General features: G+C 39.9%; 2 protein-coding genes across 15 annotated transcripts; both read right to left on the bottom strand.

Annotated features, from left to right (window-relative positions):
• Positions 1 to 20: 20 nt before the first annotated feature.
• On the bottom strand, positions 21 to 8,367 carry LOC105049248 (protein PHOSPHATE STARVATION RESPONSE 3). Of its 14 annotated transcripts, XM_073261174.1 has the most exons (10): positions 7,503 to 7,783; positions 4,674 to 4,787; positions 4,410 to 4,450; positions 3,562 to 4,305; positions 2,962 to 3,169; positions 2,807 to 2,883; positions 2,671 to 2,710; positions 1,788 to 1,860; positions 1,579 to 1,648; positions 21 to 639 (listed from the first exon to the last, which is right to left on the bottom strand). In XM_073261174.1, the coding sequence occupies exons 4-10, from the start codon at positions 4,231 to 4,233 to the stop codon at positions 331 to 333; spliced, it is 1,449 nt and encodes a 482-aa protein (XP_073117275.1). In that variant the 5' UTR covers positions 4,234 to 4,305; positions 4,410 to 4,450; positions 4,674 to 4,787; positions 7,503 to 7,783; the 3' UTR covers positions 21 to 330. The 14 variants fall into 14 exon arrangements, with proteins under 14 accessions (XP_073117275.1, XP_073117282.1, XP_073117280.1 ...); XM_073261181.1 differs by lacking the exons at positions 4,410 to 4,450; positions 4,674 to 4,787; positions 7,503 to 7,783 and adding exons at positions 7,812 to 7,875; positions 8,075 to 8,196 and having other exon boundaries at positions 3,562 to 3,831; XM_073261179.1 differs by lacking the exons at positions 4,410 to 4,450; positions 4,674 to 4,787 and adding an exon at positions 7,812 to 7,863 and having other exon boundaries at positions 7,503 to 7,736.
• A 3,308-nt stretch (positions 8,368 to 11,675) lies between these two features.
• LOC105049249 (uncharacterized) lies at positions 11,676 to 18,264 on the bottom strand. The gene is made up of 6 exons (XM_010928834.4): positions 17,828 to 18,264; positions 14,427 to 14,480; positions 14,234 to 14,314; positions 12,712 to 12,781; positions 12,520 to 12,608; positions 11,676 to 12,086 (listed from the first exon to the last, which is right to left on the bottom strand). The coding sequence occupies exons 1-6, from the start codon at positions 17,990 to 17,992 to the stop codon at positions 11,952 to 11,954; spliced, it is 594 nt and encodes a 197-aa protein (XP_010927136.1). The 5' UTR covers positions 17,993 to 18,264; the 3' UTR covers positions 11,676 to 11,951.
• Positions 18,265 to 18,474: the final 210 nt, after the last annotated feature.

The following is an 18,474-nucleotide window of genomic DNA, read 5'->3' on the forward strand; positions in this document are numbered from 1 at the left end:
GATGCAAATGGATGAAATGATGGCAGGAATTCGCATTGCATATATTTCCTTGAAACTTCAAACCCAGAAGGAGAAGAAAATCAACAGATACAATGATAATGACCACATAAAACCCACTCATCAGACTATTATTCTAGAACAGACCTCCATGGACGCAAAGTAATTAGCAATTTGAGGGACCTTGGTGACAGATACAACATAGACCGGAGAACAAGAACCCTGCTAAGCCCCTTAAAGTGTAGAAAGAATTAAGCATAACAATGGCATGTAAATACTTAAACAAGGTACATATGCGGTGCGGCCGCAAGCTGTCCTGGCATGGAATCCCAGCTATGAACCCAAGGAAGTTCCTTCCCGCTCAACTTCAAGCCTTGCCCTTTTATGATCTTCTGGGGGCTTGGAGCGAGTATCTGAATCAGTGGCTTTATGCTTTGAGTTTGAAGAGCTCGGTGAACAGATGGAATCAACTTTTGATTCAGCTTGCTCTGGTGACAAATGATGAGGAGATTCTAGCTGCATTTCTGTGCCTGGCATTTGCGTGGGGAATACAAAGGTATTGCTGGCTTTTTGCTGCTCCTCCAGAATCCTTTGCAAATACCTTGCATGTTCCTCTATGCGTAACTGAAGTGCCCTTTGTACCTAGAGAATTGCACTCAGATGAATAAATTAATTAAAAAACAAAAAAGAAAAGAAAAAAAAAAAAGAGGCAATATTCACATCATTTCCATCTGGATCTACAATTTGTGATGGAAATTACAGTTCCCTTTTTATTCGAATTCTCATCTAGGAGTGTCACTGTAGTTGTAACTTGAGCTAGTGGTTTTGACCCATTTTTGAGCTTCCATTGACTTCTAAAATATTGGACGTGCCCAGGCTGAAAATGAGTCAACAATCTTGGCTAGATGCGAGGTGGGCCACAGAGAACAATATATGCAAGGTACGGAATGCAGCAGCAGCAAGCAAGGTTGCTTCTGCATGTAGATCAATTGGCAAAACTGCAGGAGAATACATATTAAGTCCATTTGACTCAATTTCATGAAACTTGTTTCACTATAAGTTCCTTACAATGCACTGATGCAAATTTTATGAAGATGTACCTGTGGTAGCATGACAGGTTAATGCCACCGTTGAGTAGTTAATAGAGAATTGCCACTTTTGTATAAACTTTAATACGAGCTAGATTTCATGAACTAGTGTTTATGTCGTGGCATATTTACATCACTTTAGACTAAAGCACCCCTGATTGATCGATCAAAGTTGTATGGACATTGATACAGGAGACAACTGCCCAAGCGTGGAAGCTCTGTAGGTCACACCTAAAACCATGATCAAGTAAAACATGCTTTCTTGAAACTGATCATATGGGGAGGCTGGATATGCAAAGTTCTTGGCATGATGCTATATGGATGGTACCAACCAAAGGAAAAAAAAAAGACTGGTGAAAGTTTTGAAAACAGTTGGGAAGAGATGCATAACATCATTTGGAATTGAACAATCACGGACATTTGTCAGCTTGAAAAACAGTCTCTCAAAGAAATGTCAATTTTCTTACCCAAAGTGATAATAATTAATGCTCACCTCAAGTTGTTCATGTAGCTGTTTTTGAACCTCTATTTGCATCCGTAGAGCCTCTATCACTTCTATGTTCCTACCAAACAGAAGAAAAAAAAATGAATAGATTAATGAAAGAGCTATTGGACAAAAGTTTGATAACACAAATGTGTGTGTGTGTGTGAGAGAGAGAGAGAGAGAAGGAGGAAGGGAGGGAGAGTGGGGGTAAGTTTTACCTTTTCTTGCCTGGATCACTTTCATGACTAACTGTTGGCATCTTTTGATCTTCAGAAGAGGAAGCTTTTTTGTCTTGATAGGCATGTAATCAAACCCATAAGAATTAGGCATCCCAGTGACAAATTAAGGTTGTTACCCAGATATCATAAATGAAATAACAGCAGGACAGTATTCATGGACACCCAGATAATAGAGCTGGCAACCTGTGGAACGTATCTAACGAGCTGATTTATAAAATTTTCAGCAGATAGATAAGTATTTTGTTATTTGATGGCTCATGAGAGTTGCTCCCTAGGCAAGATGCCTCATCTTTGCAAACTATGTCAGCTTATTTATTTATTTATTGATGAACTGCCCAACCGTGCTGCTGTTTAACAACCAATGCTGAAACTTTTATTTATCCATTTTTTTTTCACTGAGAAGTGGGAAGAGAAGGAGCATTGGCCCAGTCAATTAGAAGTTGTATTGTCTTCATATTAGTGGATGAGGTTTAAATACCGTGACATGCGGCCAACCCGGTTTCTCCATGGAACGGGATGCCCCATGTATCAAAACTCAAGACAGCGAATGTCCTATCCTGTCCAGGTCCATTTCCTGACTCTGTCCTGTACTGACACTCCAGATGATGGGATGCCCTACCATCCCACCAGTGCCAAGTCCAAAAACTGATTCTCTACACATATGCAAGCCAAGTTGTAGATGATCACCTTGAAAAATTTCAATATATTTCACGGATAAACATACCTTAACTTAGAATCAGGTCAGTCCAAGTCTGGATTAGTTTTTGAGTTTGTGATACTGGTTTGTTCAGTTAAAAACATCTTTTTCCAATATCAATAAATCACTAATGAGCAATTTCTTTTCTATATTATCATTATTTACCTTCCTTTGCCTCTGGGAGATACTTGGCAAGTCGGTATTTCTGCAAGTTACAACCACACAATAGAAGGATGAGGTATCACAGCAAGTAAGCATTACAAGAAAGAAAATACTTCCTATAAGAGATCTGCCATGATACCTGCAAGTGACTCTTTACATGATATATGGTCAAACCCTCAACATTCATAAGCTTTAAAACACCCTTTGGAGTTGCCTCTGCATGAGAAAGAGATGTCAGCTAAGTGATGTAAGAATTACATCCCATAACATTACAAATTAAAATCATGTTCTTACTCTCGGCTCCATCAAGCTTGTTCACAGCTTCTACAAACCGCTCATGGAGATCCAGGGTCCATCTTAATCTCGGCTTATTTGCAGTTGCAGTCGTAGATGTGGAGGAATTGGAATGTAATTGAAATTTAGCAGCAGGTCTTAATGGTTGAGAAGTCTGGTTGCAATTAGAGGAAAGTGGAACAGATGGGGCCGGTGTCTCATAAATGTCCTGAATTAAATCATAATTAGATGCAAAAACAATATTCTAAACAAATTCGATAAAATTATAATTATACTTTGTTCAATGTATTTTCAGCGACTCATTGGTTGTCCAAGGAACAATCACCTTTACTACAGTTGGATGATACTAGCATATCCACTTAGACTCAAGGAAGTGCTGAGGAATTAGGCCAAATATATTTGGCTAAATATAGGACTATTTTTTTGAAAAAATGGTGAAGTTCAAATTGAAAAAAAAAGAAAGGTTGATTGTGGTATCAGACCAAGATCTTGAGCATTTATCTACAGCAGAAAATCGGCTCAAATTATACAACATGTTCCTTCTAGAACCTCCATAATAAAAGTAGAAAACAGCAGCAAATAAATAAGAAATATACTTACGTCCAGCCGGGGGATTTCCCCATTGTCTGTGATAGCTATGCCAAGTTGTTCAGATAACATCTGTAATTCCATCTGCTCGCCAAGTGCTATGCTGTTGTTGTCATAATTCTCTCCATGAAAACTACTATCTGAAGCATCTCCGGACAGATTAAGAAAATCCTTCATCAGGTCATCAGAGTGTTCATCCTCATTATGTACATTAGTTGTATTTCCACCATGAAGCAGGGGAGAATTCAAAGATTGAACAGCTGAATTTTGCGGCTCACATTTCTGAGGATGAGGAAGGAAGGGCAAATTACAGAGCTGCCGATAGGACTCAGCGCTTGTTGAAGATGACGAATATAGACTAGCACAAAATGTAGAAGAACTAGAAAACACATGCTCAAAATGTTGAGAGTGAGACACATTAGAGAGAGGGCTTCCTGGGTCAGATTCTGGACTTGATTTTTTGAGGCGGAAAAGAAGACCCTTCTGTGGGGAGGATGAATTGATTAATTCTCTCTGAACATAGGATGATGGGCTTGTGCATGATAATTTGTCATTCAATAATTTTTGGCAATCCGATAGGACATTGAACAAGTTAGTAGTAGATGATGCTGAAGCATGACAGCAATGTCTCATTCCTTCAGGAGAGTTGCTTTGTTCGGCTGTAATGATACTGTGGCTACTCATGTTCTTTGATGGATGAATCTGAGTCCTTCCCACTTAGTAAACTGAAACTGAAGAATACAATTTCTATTGAGCCTACAAGGTAAAACAATTTGTCAGCCCGGACTACAGTGCTAAAGAACTTTGTAACATGGATTATTTAATTGTGCAAAGGGATTATGGAAGAATAAGAGAGGTACCATACACAATTATGTGTATAAACAGATTGTACCATAGAAGCCTGCATGTTTACATAAGATGTCTGGAATTGGTATTTCAAATAAGTGCATGCATCTTCACAAAAAGTTGTAAAGTGTGTTCAAATATATGAAATGGGCAATCCTGGGACTCCACGATATCTAACATAGAGATCAGATAATCTGACCTAGCATTTTATAGGTGAATATTTTAATGTGGAGGCACTAGCAGATGACCCAAAGACTAATGACCATCAATAGACGGACCTACATTCAGAAACGTATTAGAACTTAAGCACCAGAATCATCAATTATCATGCTCCAGCATTCACATCATTCTAGGTCCAGCGAGTCTTACTGCATATTGATGTCAGTCAAACACTGCAAAGGAAACACAGAAACCAGTAACTCTAGTGAAGAACATAGCAACCTCAGAAGGTGAAAAAGGAAAAGGCCCAATCCTCTAAGCAAAAAAAGGGAAAGGAATCTCAGAAAAGTGATCATTGCTTGACCTCTCTATAGTTATATCAAATACTAAAAAAGAGAAAGATTATAATAATTGATAGTTTAGTTGGATTTCGAAAAAAAATATTAAAAGTTTTACTGCTGATGTCATGCAGTTCTCAAGAATTTCAAAGTGTTCGACTTCAAAAAGGGCTCAGTAGGACCCCATATTGTCATCATATGAAAATAATCATGGGAAAACATTTAAGCTTTTGCATCAAGCCTTGTGATGTAACAAATATGTATCAAAGGTAAAACAAATTTGGGCATTAGACATTGCTAACTATTGTCTTGTTCACCAAATTCCAAAGGATTCAGCAATACAGCTATGCATAATTAGATGGGATTGTGCATGTAGATTAATCTTAAATTGTATTGATAATTTTACTACATTGACTGTTGGTGAGCTTCAAACTAATGATAATTAGGAGACATCAAACAAGTTATATACAAATTTATGAAAACTTTATGACTGACTACACCAGAAATTGGAATGGTTAAAAGAAGTACACTTATAAATATTATCAATATATTAAAACATAAATTCATACGAACCCTAGGCCAAAGTCATCAATGCTGCATAACTAAATTCCAACTTTCACACGCTCCTACATATTTTGATGTTTCCTGAAAGTTTTTCAGTAATCAAGTAGATTATTGTTATTTGAGGTATGATGTTAAGGACTTTGGGATATTTCCCTATATAATCAAATTAATTTCATAGAAGAATTCAAAGAATCATTCAAGAACTGACATCCCCTACAGAGATACAGGTTACTAGAAGGACCCACAGATCAAAGTGGACCCAAGAACATATTATTATTCTTCGGTCCGTATTTTCATTTTCATAATAATTGTTCCCTTTGCAAAGTTCTTAAACACAAGCTTATGCTACATCATTTTAAAGCATCATCTGATCCCCATGAAGCTGACAGCATATTAATGGCTATATTTTAATGGAAAAATCCCATTACAAATTGGGCTAGAAGCCAAGATGTAGTGCCCCAAAGTATTAGTATCATAATCTGCGGGAAGCTTGAGAAGAATTTTCATAATCAACGGGCCTGGAAAAATAGTGTATATGTAACTGTCCCAACACATTCTATTATCCAGTTCAGTCCTTAATTCCTATGCACGAGGGTAGAGGCCATCTCCACCAATCCATGGTCATACTCTATTGATGCAGCACGAGCCACGAGACTAACCAAAAACCCTATGCAGTTTTCTTCATCTGAAAGAAGGGGGCCCTTCTCACTGGCAACACAAGTTTAGACCATATCAACTACCTTTTGCCACACATCTCCTTGCCATGCCCATGAGCTCTCCTCATCACTGGACATGGTTCACCCTTCAGGTTTTGCTTATCACAGTCTTGATGTGCAGAAGTATTACCTTGCTCTCTTGGCTGCCAAAAGGATGAACCTTTATGGAATCATCCCTGCCAATTTGAAACTAATTCACGATGCTCTGGTCTCTAATGGCAAGGCTCTTGTTGTTCTGCAGGGAATTACTCGTCAATGAAGTATGCATTTTTACTGTTAAAGGTACGGTAATGCAGTGATCTAGCCTGCAGTCTGTAGAGAGTCTACACGCTAACAGATATCATACAGACTAACTGGTATTATATATAGAACAGCACGATCAAAAAGCGGGAACAAAGTTCTCGGTTTCTACTCCAAAAACACGTCAGATGATCTCTCCAAGTGCGCGCACATCATCGATAACCAGATCACTCTAACTCGACCGGTTACAACGACCGTTTATTTATAAAAGCTCAAGACCACTCCGACGACGACTCGTATTCAAACTCAAACAAGGACATCATTGGTGTTTATGTAAAATTTTATTTTATTTTATTTCTTTCTAAGCAAATGTAAGCCACTTGGATTCCAGCTAGAATAGCGGTAGAATAAGCAACAAAGCCGGAATGTAGTCCTAGTATCATTTGTTCCGTCGAGGCAGTCAATTGGCTTCTATCGTTAAAACTCGGTTGATATGCGAATAATCTTGGGAAGAAATTGGTGAGCTCGGCTGCCTAATTAACTGGGGCTGCTATCCATTCATATCTATGGTGAGTAAGGTCGATCTTTGGTTTATCTCGGACCGAATCATCATCGGTCATGGCTCGGGATCTGTGGTTGAGATGGATGAACAAAAGAGGCTAGGGCACCAGCCTCGGCGAAGACAAATCCAAAAGGGGGGGCTCGAGAGTTTCCAAACATCGATCTAGGGCTCATGGAGGTGCCTCCCGTGACGAGTTTCAAAGACAGAGCAAGCAATCAGGAGAGAGGAAATTTATTCGCGAAGAAAAGCGCAAGCATAGCATAGCACGGCAAGATGAAGAAAGATGGAACCGTCGTCATCAATGGAAGATCGACAGCGAAGGAGGGAGCGAGGGGGTATAAGCACGGCAGAGATGAGATGTGAAATCTAACACAAACGACAGACAGGCGTTGTTGCAAGTTGCAAAACAAATCAGCAGCGAGCGAGCGAGCGAGCGAGCTTAGTCTGGTCTGGTCTGGTATGGTATGAGAATGATGGCGTGGTTGCAAGAAAGCAAGCGAGAGAGAACGAGAGGAAGCACTCACTCACCTCAGCTGGAGATGGATATGGGAGATCCCTGCGCCTTCTTCCGATAGCGAAAATGTCATCCATCTTTTGGAGGAAAAGCAAATGGATTCCGAATCAGGGAGGCTGGCGGCTGGAATCGATGATGACGACGATCTAAAGGAAATGATTGGAGCTCCCACCAAGCCTCCGTTTGTCTTCACGTCTCTCCGGTTTTATCTCATTACGAGTCTTTTTTTGTTTTCGCTCCACTGCGCTCTAAATTAGATGATGAGTTGTAAAACCGAAAGATAAAAGAACAAAAACGCAGAATTCCCAAAATGCCACCAGTACCAAACCGACGTCTTCCTTCGTTTTGCCCGGCCAATTTGCTGCTGGCATCATGTCCTCCCTCTCCCTGAACGACAAGGCCACCACCAAACAACCCATGGATCAACATAATCAGCAGCCGACATCCGATAAAATTTAAAGAAAAAAATTTATCAGGAGAAGGAAAAAGAGCTAATTGCCAACAGATATATATATATATATATATATATATAAGCATCGGGGACAGGACAGGAACGGCGGGGAGCAGAAAAGGTGATGGGTGATACCCGTACTGTCATCGCCCACCACCCGATGGTTTCCGGGTAGGGACATATGATCGAGGAGGTGAAAAGAAAAGATAGGCGCCAGCGCGTGGGGGCAGCCACCTGATTTTTATTACCTGCTAGGACACTCGACTACGTAATTTTCACTTACTGGACTGCCCCCGCCAGGTTGGAAGCTCGAACAAGAAATCATTTCCTCCAGTCTTGCAGCGGCAACCGCACAAACACAAAAGAAGCTGTTTCAGCAGCCGCCGCCGCCGCCATATGACAATACTATAGTCTTCCATTCTCATCTTCTAAAAACCAATCAGCAGTGCGGCCAGTAGTTGCCCTTCTCTCGCTTGAGACGACGCGAGACGCCTGGAGGTCCCGTGACATCATCCTCGGCTTAATTGATTCCCCGGGGCCTGGCCCACTCCAACAAATTGACGTCTCTTTTATCCGTATCTCTCCTGCCACTCGAACCACAGACTCGGGATGACCTCTCGACCATTACAACCTCTACTCGAATTGCTACGGATAATTAAGAAATATTCGCAGCAAAATCACATTAATACTACCCTAGCCATAATCATGATCGTTCCAATTTTGTGGATGCCTGCATACCGAGTGTTGTATTCAGAACTATCTCGATGTTTTAAAAGAAAGAATACTTGAATGTTTACGTATATCAAATTATAATGTTTGCTCTTTTTGTTCCATCGGAATGTGTCATAAAATTTTTTGGTGGATGAAAAGGATGATAAATCAAATAGCAACTAGTAGATAGGTAGGTAGGTAGGTATGCTACGAACATTAGAGTAGTTAGAAAGATGATGATCCAAGAAAAAATATGGAGATAGCGTGGATCCAAATATTTTAATTTTTAAAAATTTTCATTATCATATATCACACCATTATTCGAAGAGCATAGATTTGGACACGGATAGGTATGTAACTCAGATAATGATAGAAGAAATCTAAGTTAACGCTGCTCCTAAGAAAAAAATATTATGGATAAAATAAGCTGAGATAAAAATGAGATGAATTGATTAGTTGGATTATAGAAATATCTTTTATACAATATAATTTTACTTATTTATACTAAAATATAATAACTATCCACTCTTATTATGGCTATCGATGTTTAGCCTCCATTTCAGACGGTTTTAATAAGTTATGCTAGTTATCTTTCTATCATGCACATTTATTAGCATAGTTGTCCTGCATCAACTACCAGATTAATAATTATATCTGATATATCAGTCTTAACCTATCCAATATGTTTGCATTGGTCGTTGCTCCTTGTTCGACCTATGATACAATTATCGGTATTTCAAAATATCTTGGAGACCTATTCATTCGCCTCGGTCTCTTCCTTCTATCAACCATCTGGAGAAATACATACATCTCGGCTTGAAGTTTTAGGGATCCTGTCTAGTTTTCATCAAATCTGCTACATATGTGGTGGTCCTTGAATATTAAAGTATCACGCAAATATGTATCTATTCAATATGAATTATCCATCTAACGTTAAGTTTCCATCTTTCCTATGCAAGCTTGGAACCAGCGTAAACTTATGTTAACATAAAATATTATCATGTCACCGATGAAAATAATCGCAGTATATTCATCGAGGCAAGTTTGGATCTGAGCGTCTGAGCGCCTCCTCATGCCGCTCATAAGGAGGGCTTGAGAATTGCTATTTGGGGATGGAGTGGTAATTTCACTAACCTCGTGACAAAGACCGGGAAGGGGCCAAGGAGGCACAATCATTAGCCTTTTTTCGGTAGGCAGAGGCATCTAGGTCCCTTTTTGGACATAGACCTCATTTTCTACGCACACAAATCCGCCAAATAAAATATGTGGTGATGAGGAAATTCCAACAATAACGTAACACATTTAAAAATGATAAATTAATGGTTTGGCTAGTTAAGGTTCACCGTGCATATGTGCGAATCTGAATTTCCATTTGGTATACCACGCTGATGTACTGTCGAAGTAGCGCGAATGACGCACGCGTAGGAGGAGGTTACCGTTGACCCTGCCACAATTTTGACCTTTTTCATCCGCCTCTCATCTCAACTAATGCTTCTGCAATCATTCCCTTGAAACCAAAAACATGATCTTGGATCAAGTTCATTTGCTTAACACATTCGTGGTGGATAACCGAGCTCTTCTCAGATGAGCTGGATCCACCTGCCACTACCTTGGCCAATCAATCGTATCATTGAGCCATTGGTGTGGGCAAGCATCGACAAGAATTCATTGTGCATATAAATGATGTCATATCTATGTTTCAAAATTTAGATTCGTATGAAGCATGATGTCTCAATTAAAGAATCGATTGGTAATTAGAGGTATGTTTTCAAGGATGCTGACACAGACCTTTGCTCGGCTTATGACCGCTGCTGTCATCTTCGCTACCTTTCGTGGGCTCGTTGTCGCTGGGGCAGGAGAAGAGAGGGGCCCAAATGGAATGGAGGGATATAGCAAGTTGGAATGGGGGCGTCATGACCCAAACAAACGAAAAAACAAAAAAAAAAAAAACAAAAGAAAGAAAGAAAGAAAGAAAACTAGCACCCTGAGATATATGACCCTTGAAATCCTCCAACGGTCACTTAAGTTCCAAATCCTAAAAAGACCGATAGCCTTTTTTTATCGAAGAAGAATCTCTCGTACATTTCCCGTGGCCATATTCCTTGTGCCAGACCCAACTTCCCGCTCCACCAATAATTTGTCAAAAAGAAAAAAAGTCTCTCATATATTTCCCCGTGGCCGTACTCCTTGCGCCGAACCCCACCTCCTGCTGCTATGAAACGATACAAACTACCTGGCCTTTTGCCCATAGCTTCCACCGGACTTCGACCGTTGCCGTATATCCACCAATATACCGCTCCATATGCACACCCACATCCTGATAGAGCTTAATTTAGCTCTTGCTTATCGCAATCATGAACAACCGTGATTGCCTGACCACAACCATCCACCGTTATCCCTGATTATATACCAATGCCCTCCTTCATAATACAGCCATATGCCCACTTCCCATGTTCTCCACTACATTTCAACATACCGATCGCTGAGAAAATATCCAAATGAACAAGAGTGGCACAGATAACATCGCTTAGATGAACGAGCGACAAACCAAGTCAAAGGAGGGGCACAAGTGATACTAACCGAAAAGACAAAACTTGCGACAACTCCCCGTCACCAAAAAAGATCTAAGATGGTCAGAATTTCTAGGAAATGATTTGTGGAAAAACATACTCGATTCCACTAGATTATCCTTTTTTTTTTCGGTAGGAACACTAGATTATCCTTTATAGGAGAGATTGATGAACAAGGATCCTTCGAGCAGACATCGAGGAACAAATAATGATACCTAGAGCCTTTTTGTTTTGTTGCTTTAAATTTCGCACCTCTTAGATGACAACCAACGAACCAAACCAGCACAAACCAACACCACACGGACCGGCCCCGCTCCTTCCCCTCCTGCGGCCACACGCCTGTCAGCGCACACCATGACAGCGCCACCCAACCACACGGGCGCACCACTCAAAAAACATAAAAGGAACTTTCAACCGAAAGAAACAAGCAGAAAAGAAGGACATCGGGCACTACATGATCCTTAAGATTGCAAGTTCGCAATCATCAAGAGAACATTTTTGATCGAAGTGAACCTCCATTTAGAGACGCTACATAACAGAGCTCCAGATAAGCACATAATATGAAACTTTAAAGATATACCCTTCGGGGATTTAAAGGGGTGTATGATGAATGTACGAGATCAAAAAAATGACAAGATTCAACCGTCCAGAAGACCACACGTAAATATAAGAACCAAGCTAAGCAGTGAAGGCACGAAAATGACCAAACACCACGCAAAGGCCTCCGGTCTCTACCTGTCTTTCAGCTCTTGTTCAAACTTTAGTAATTGTTCACGTATAGGTGTCAAAAACAACCTCAGGTCCGTGCAGACCAGCATTTTGTCCTCCATCGGAAGACCCTTTTCCTCGCTAAGCCTAATCTCAATCTGCAAGTTAGAGTAGAAAGTAATTAGAACTACAACTAGGACAAATCGAATAATCACCATCATATCTAAGGCCTTTTCAATCGTATATATGGTCAAATACAGAGCACAATCTCAAAGTTGAAACGGCTCCATGGAAGGATCATACACAACTTCTTGTCACCCCAATGTTAACTAGGCAATTTTTTTAAGAGCGGGGCCTGCTTTGAAACCCATATAGCTAGTTGCCAGGCAGGCAGATCTCCCTTAGGTAGTTGCAATTTAAGCTCATGAAATTGAGAAGCTACACTCAAAGTTCCCCTAGACCAAGCCAAGAGTAAAGTGAAGCTCAAAACTGTGGTACTGAAGCAATTTCTACAATCCCCATCAGCCCTATCCCTCATCCTAAAACTAGCTTGTCAACATGCTTAATATCCAAAAACATCATGGCACATACCTGCAAGTCATCCAGCTCACCAAATGAAACCTCATGAATATCCAAGTGGCCTTTGATCTTCTTCTTCTCCCCTTGGAATAACCATTCCCCTGATTCCATTATCCATGAGTTGATCGCAAAAGATGAGGTGTAAAAGGAATGCATTATCAAGCAAAAATATGAAAGAAACCTTAGATTAAATGTATACTGTACCTTTGAACTTCAAAGTTAACTCATAGGTGTAACCCACTCTCTTCTTGTTACGCACGGTGACCAAGAATGCCTGCCCAATATCCAAACACTCAAATTAGTTGGTTGCTGAAAATTTTCCTTTGTAGCAACTGGTGTTGGATATATAAATTTTTCTAATTGCAAACAACTTTCAATAGATTTAAAAATACATCACGGAAGGAAAAAGGAGATTCTCTTTGATTAAGGATTTGGTAGATGATTGAATCAGCCCATAGAAGTTGTGAGTTCCTTTATATAAAAAGGAAGATTTATATTATTCTCTTTGCTTGGAAGTTCAGAACAAATGAGCTGAACCGTTTCTTTCCTTGCTGTACATACAACATTTACAAAAATTTTGCAGTGAATGGCACTTATTAAGTCATGAATGCCATTCATAAAGCCAACCCAAACTGATGAGAAAAGAATTGATAATTACGACTAATGTGAATGGAGCATGACAAATCAATGGTGCAGATACACAATACTGAAAATATGTACAAGAAAAAAAACGAAAGGGAAACTGGATGGTGCCATCCCTTATTACAGAATCAAAACTTAAAACTGAAATAATAAAGCTTCAGAGGTGCCAAATAAGCAAATTATAAAGTTGGTGACTGATAAAAGCACTTCCACTCCACGCCACTATTGCAATTTACTCAGGCATATGATGACAAAATTGGTGATCAAAGAAGGCTGCTATTGTACATTTGCTATTGTTCCCATTGCTAAATGTACATATGGCTATTGCTCACTCATACAATGACAAAGCAAATGCTCCCCAAATTGTGCAACAAACATTTTAGAATCCTCACAGGCACATTGCTTGATTCTCTAATGATGCCACACCAACTGCTACCTCAATATCCTCAGTCCTCAGCAATGCTACAATCATCCATAAACTCTCAACGACACTTCATTGGTTGCTAAAAGTTCTCAAGACTAAGGAACAAGTGATAGTCAATAATATGTACAGCTGCACCCCCCAGCTCTAAATTTCCCAGAACACACCTAAGCAATTTCCCATCCTTCTGTATCTCACAGAATGGATAAGACAATTTAAGAAAAATTCATTCTCCCATTCATAATATTGGATCAGAGGCAGAGGTTAGTCCCCATGAAATATTCCACTGGAATTCTAACAGAAAGCTCAAATGCCCAAAATTTCCTGGATTTCTTTGATGAAAACCCACCAAATTTTATACTTCTAACTTCTAAGTGCCACTTTTGTAATAAGGGTGATGAATTAATGAACACTGAGAAATACTTGCGCTGCAGTATTCTGAGATTTCATCAATGCATGCTTTATCACTGGAAAACTCTAATAAGCCTGTTGCTAGTCTAACAAGGATATTTCTGTTTGACTGAAGGAAGAATTTCATGCAAAGAGTCTACTCTGCTATACATCCAGGCAAAGATGAAGGAAAAATCCACCAAATTTCTTCCTGCTAAATGCAGCTTCTGCAATAAGGGGCAGCACATCAACAACCACTAAAGATATACTCACATCGCCTGAGCATTTAGACACTTCTTCAATGTATGCATTACCACCGGAAAACTCCAATGAACCCAAAGAGCCAAGCAGCTCCTGTAATTCAAGATCAAAAGGCAGCAAAAACAAGAAATATAACGGAATTAGAACATCTTAGAAAAGCTGATTGATATAAAAACTCTTGACTTGAGTGTGCAGAATACCAAACCTTTATTCGATTGCTTGCCCATGAATTAAGATTTCTTTCCTCCCAAGTTCCAGCCTGCAAACATATGCAAAGAACTACGTTTGAGAGAATGATGGAATCAAGACAAAAAAGAATGCACGATAAAAAGAAAATTTCCTAGTTAACTGCCCTGATCTATAATTTTCAACCTGGGAGAAACACAATCAACTCAAACAACTAAATTTAGGCAAATATACTGCCTACTTAAATCTTCATATCATTCGTGAATAACATTTAAAACCACAGGCAGAATTGATTCTGGTCAAAATCAGGCTGATAAAAGTAAAAGATTGCTATTTATATTCATAAAGAAGAGCTCAAACTAAGAAATGAACCTTTATCACAATGCCAGAACTTCAACCACAAGCAGAATGTCACAACTAAGAAATGGGCAGAGGGATAGCTGGGGTTTCAGCCACAAATAATATGCTCTAGCCTGTGCAATTGTTGGGATGTCTACTATAGACAAACATGTCCAACGTCATCAACTAATAGTTATAAGATGGCAGGTTAAATGAGAGGAGGATGGACAACTAAATAAGCCACTTAAGAAGTTTCAGGTTGCAAAAGAGGAATGAGGAAAATCCATTAAGATAGGTTATAACTGCAAGCTTAGATACGTAGAAAGGATACTATGAAGAGAAGAGTTAAAATATTACCACAAAAAGATATGCAGGAAAAGGTTAATGTTATAGCTAGCAAAAAAGGGCATTCTTCTGGCCAAAATTGATGCTATAGCCAGCAAACGTTTAAAACTAACAATGAAAGGAGAAGTTCAGATTCTTATCTTTTGAAAAACCTACTTCACATTGTCCCCAACCCTCAGTACCGCAACAACTCTAAATCACAAACTTCATAGACTTCTGAACCCAACAAAAATACCATCAAGATTAATTTAGGACACATGTTTATGTCTTAAAACATATCCTGACCCAATTTAGACCTACATGACTTGCAAAAAATATTCCAAATAAAATAGAACTCAAAGAACAACAAGAAAGCCCAAAAATGGAGTTAAAAAAAATTCACAGAAAACTATAAAATGCATAACCTATAGCAAATAATACAAAAGTGAAAGGTTCCCTTGATGCAGAACAGAAGAAGAAAGAGATAGAGAGAAGATAAGAAGATAAGAAGAAGAAGAGGGGAAAGAAGAGGAGGAGAGGGACAGAAGAGCAACTCAATATTCTACATTCTCAATAAAGCAACTTGTGGTCTCGATAACATAACAATGGGTTTATCTAGACAACCCAAAACCCTAATAAGGTAAATCCTAGAGTTCATCTAAAAATAAAATCCAAGAGTCCAAATAAAATTCTAAAATCCACATAAAATAAAATTCTCTAAGTGCACCTAAATTCCTTACTAATGGATGGCCCTCCATGATCCCTAGTAGATCAGAATAACCATAGAACTTGGACCCTTGGGATCGAAATACAAAACTAAATACAAGCAAAGAGTAATTAGATAAAAGCATCTAAAGAAAAACCGTTGAAGCACAAAAAGTATTAAATCAGTGCCCAAGCCCAAATATAACACTAGTCCAGGCCCAACCGTTCCAAGGATATGGAAGGGTCAAACAGTGAGAGAGAGAGAAAGTAGCAGAAGTGTGAAAGTGATCAAAGTTAGAATTTGAACAAGGTAATATAGGCTATAACTGGTGGACAAGTGAGGTAGAATGAATCAGCAAAGGATCAGGTAGCAAAGAGATTGACAAAAACCTAGTTCAGTTCATAACGAGGTCACCACATAAGAATCATAGCCATCAAAGAATGTGTTTGAAGTTTCATACCAAAAGCACGATACTTGTCGTCTATCGGGTTTTAATAAGATTCTAAAAGCTCCTTACTGTCCTTTAGTGGGTGAAGTTGTTTGAAATGGTGAAATAGATTCTTCTGCTCAGTCCACGTCAGAGCATGGCTAAAGTCTAGATAAAGTCTCAAGAGTCCTTTAGTTATTAGGAGTTTAACTCTATTGTGTCCTTCTGTGAAGAGGGCTTACCTAAAAAAGAGAGCTCATAAGTTGTAAGACAGCTTTTCTATCAACAAAATTTTCTTTGCTTTCCTTGTTAACTCTTGTTCTTCAAGAGATTGGTGCGTCTGTCAGCTTAGAGTTAGAGAAGTTGGAGTTGGATTTAGCACAGGACTGTGTTCCTTTTTCTTTTCCCCTCAAGTAGGTGGTGAACTCTTTGTTTCATTGATTATCCATGCTCGTGCTGCATTAGCGAGAGTGGTTAGTGGGGCTAGAGTGGCATAAACCAATGTCAAGACCACAGCACAGCAAGCACTAAGGCATTCCGGACGATGACATGGTTGAAAATGGGTACTACAAAATACGGCAACTAAAGGAAGTATTGCAGAAATGGATGAGATGGAGGAGAAAAGTGGAAAAGAGGCAAGTCGAGAGGAGAAGAAAGATGACATGAGTTGTGTATGTGCGGGTGGGATGTGTCTTATTGTACCACGCTTCAAGCTAAGCAAGAGATAAGTTTGAGCTAGAAAATCTAGACCATAGCGGGCTACAGCAACCTGACCATTCGTTGGTCTGCAAGCCCAAGCTGAACCGAACCCCCTACCGACATTAAGAAGAAAGTAACTGGGGCATACAAGGTCCATCGATATAGATCAAATCAAGTAACTGGGGAAAGAGTTTTCTGGAGATAACTCTTTCCCCAATTGGTCAGGCATTTGAAGCAGACATAGTCGCATGGGAGAGGAACAAAAGAGATTGTAGGTTGCCGAGATGCTCCCAGAACAGATATTTCAAGGATTACTCATTCGGTTAAACATACAATTCATCTTATCGCTAAATTTAGACAGAACAGAACGATTGAAATGCAAGCTTTGGGAAGGGTACAAAACGATCATGAATTAACACCAAATAAGACATTGGAAAAACGCTTGATGACTATGACAATGATATTAACGCCAATTAAAAAATGTGTACCGCTTCATTCCTTGGCCTTTGCATTGCCATTCGCAGTTAATTGCGTTAGTTGAGGATTGTTTTATGGATAGGAAAAGTTCCTGACAGAGCTTGCTGCAACAAAGATTGCCAACTCCAGTGTTATAGTAGGCGAGAAGATGTTGTGGTGTTGCAGGAAACCGGCCGGCAATTAGCGAAATTATAAGTAAATCGGCGCCCAGTTGTACATCCCAACATTATCCCTGAGCTATTAAACGAGTAAAATGGAAGGGACACTATACGCCACGGGCAAACATGAGACAGAAAATTGAGTTATATTTCTTTCTGTCAGCCCGTCTATCTTTTAAAAAGGAAAATTTAAAAAGAAAATATCCCATGGAACATGGATATCGGAGAACGAAAGAGAAGATATAGCAGATTTATTTTTTAGGAGAAGAGAGAGAGAGAGGAGCATCAACCTGATTCCAGACGGAGCCCAAGATGGAGGGCTTGGGTTGCTTGGAGATGTCGTCGGCGGAAAGCTTGCGGGGGACGGGAAGCGGCGCGGCGTCCTCCCTGGCCTCCCTTACCCAGTACGTGTACGACGTCTGCTGCTGCTTCTCGGCCACCCCGCCCCCTTCCATCGACAGTTATTAACAATAATGGTGAAGATGTCCTCCTCCTCACCTCCACCTCCACCACCACCACCAGGACAGAAAACGAAAGAGAGAAAGCCCTTGGTGGGTGGTTACGATGATCGGATTCGCAGGAACCTAGAGAGGGAATAAGGTAGGGAGGGGGAGAAAACGACGAGAGACCTCTCCGGCGACCTCTCTATTTCGTTCTTTGCACCTGCACGGGTGGACAAATGGAGGGGAGAAACACTGGATGGAAGATCTGATCCGAAAAGGCAACGAATGGGAACGTAGGTAGGTATGCGAAGCAACGAGGAGATCAGATCAGAAGGATTGGACGCGAAGAAGCATTTTCCAATTCCTGCTCCTGTTTCGGAAACGAGAGAGAAGCGAGATGCGCGTTGGAGTCTTCTCCCACAAATGTGGGTGCAGAGGAAACGGAAGGGCACGTTCTTCAGTATTCACCTTTCTTTTCGCTGTCTGTTTTGTTG

The sequence above is a fragment of the Elaeis guineensis genome, chromosome 7 (genome assembly GCF_000442705.2).
Source record: "Elaeis guineensis isolate ETL-2024a chromosome 7, EG11, whole genome shotgun sequence".
Classification (NCBI taxonomy): Eukaryota; Viridiplantae; Streptophyta; class Magnoliopsida; order Arecales; family Arecaceae; genus Elaeis; species Elaeis guineensis.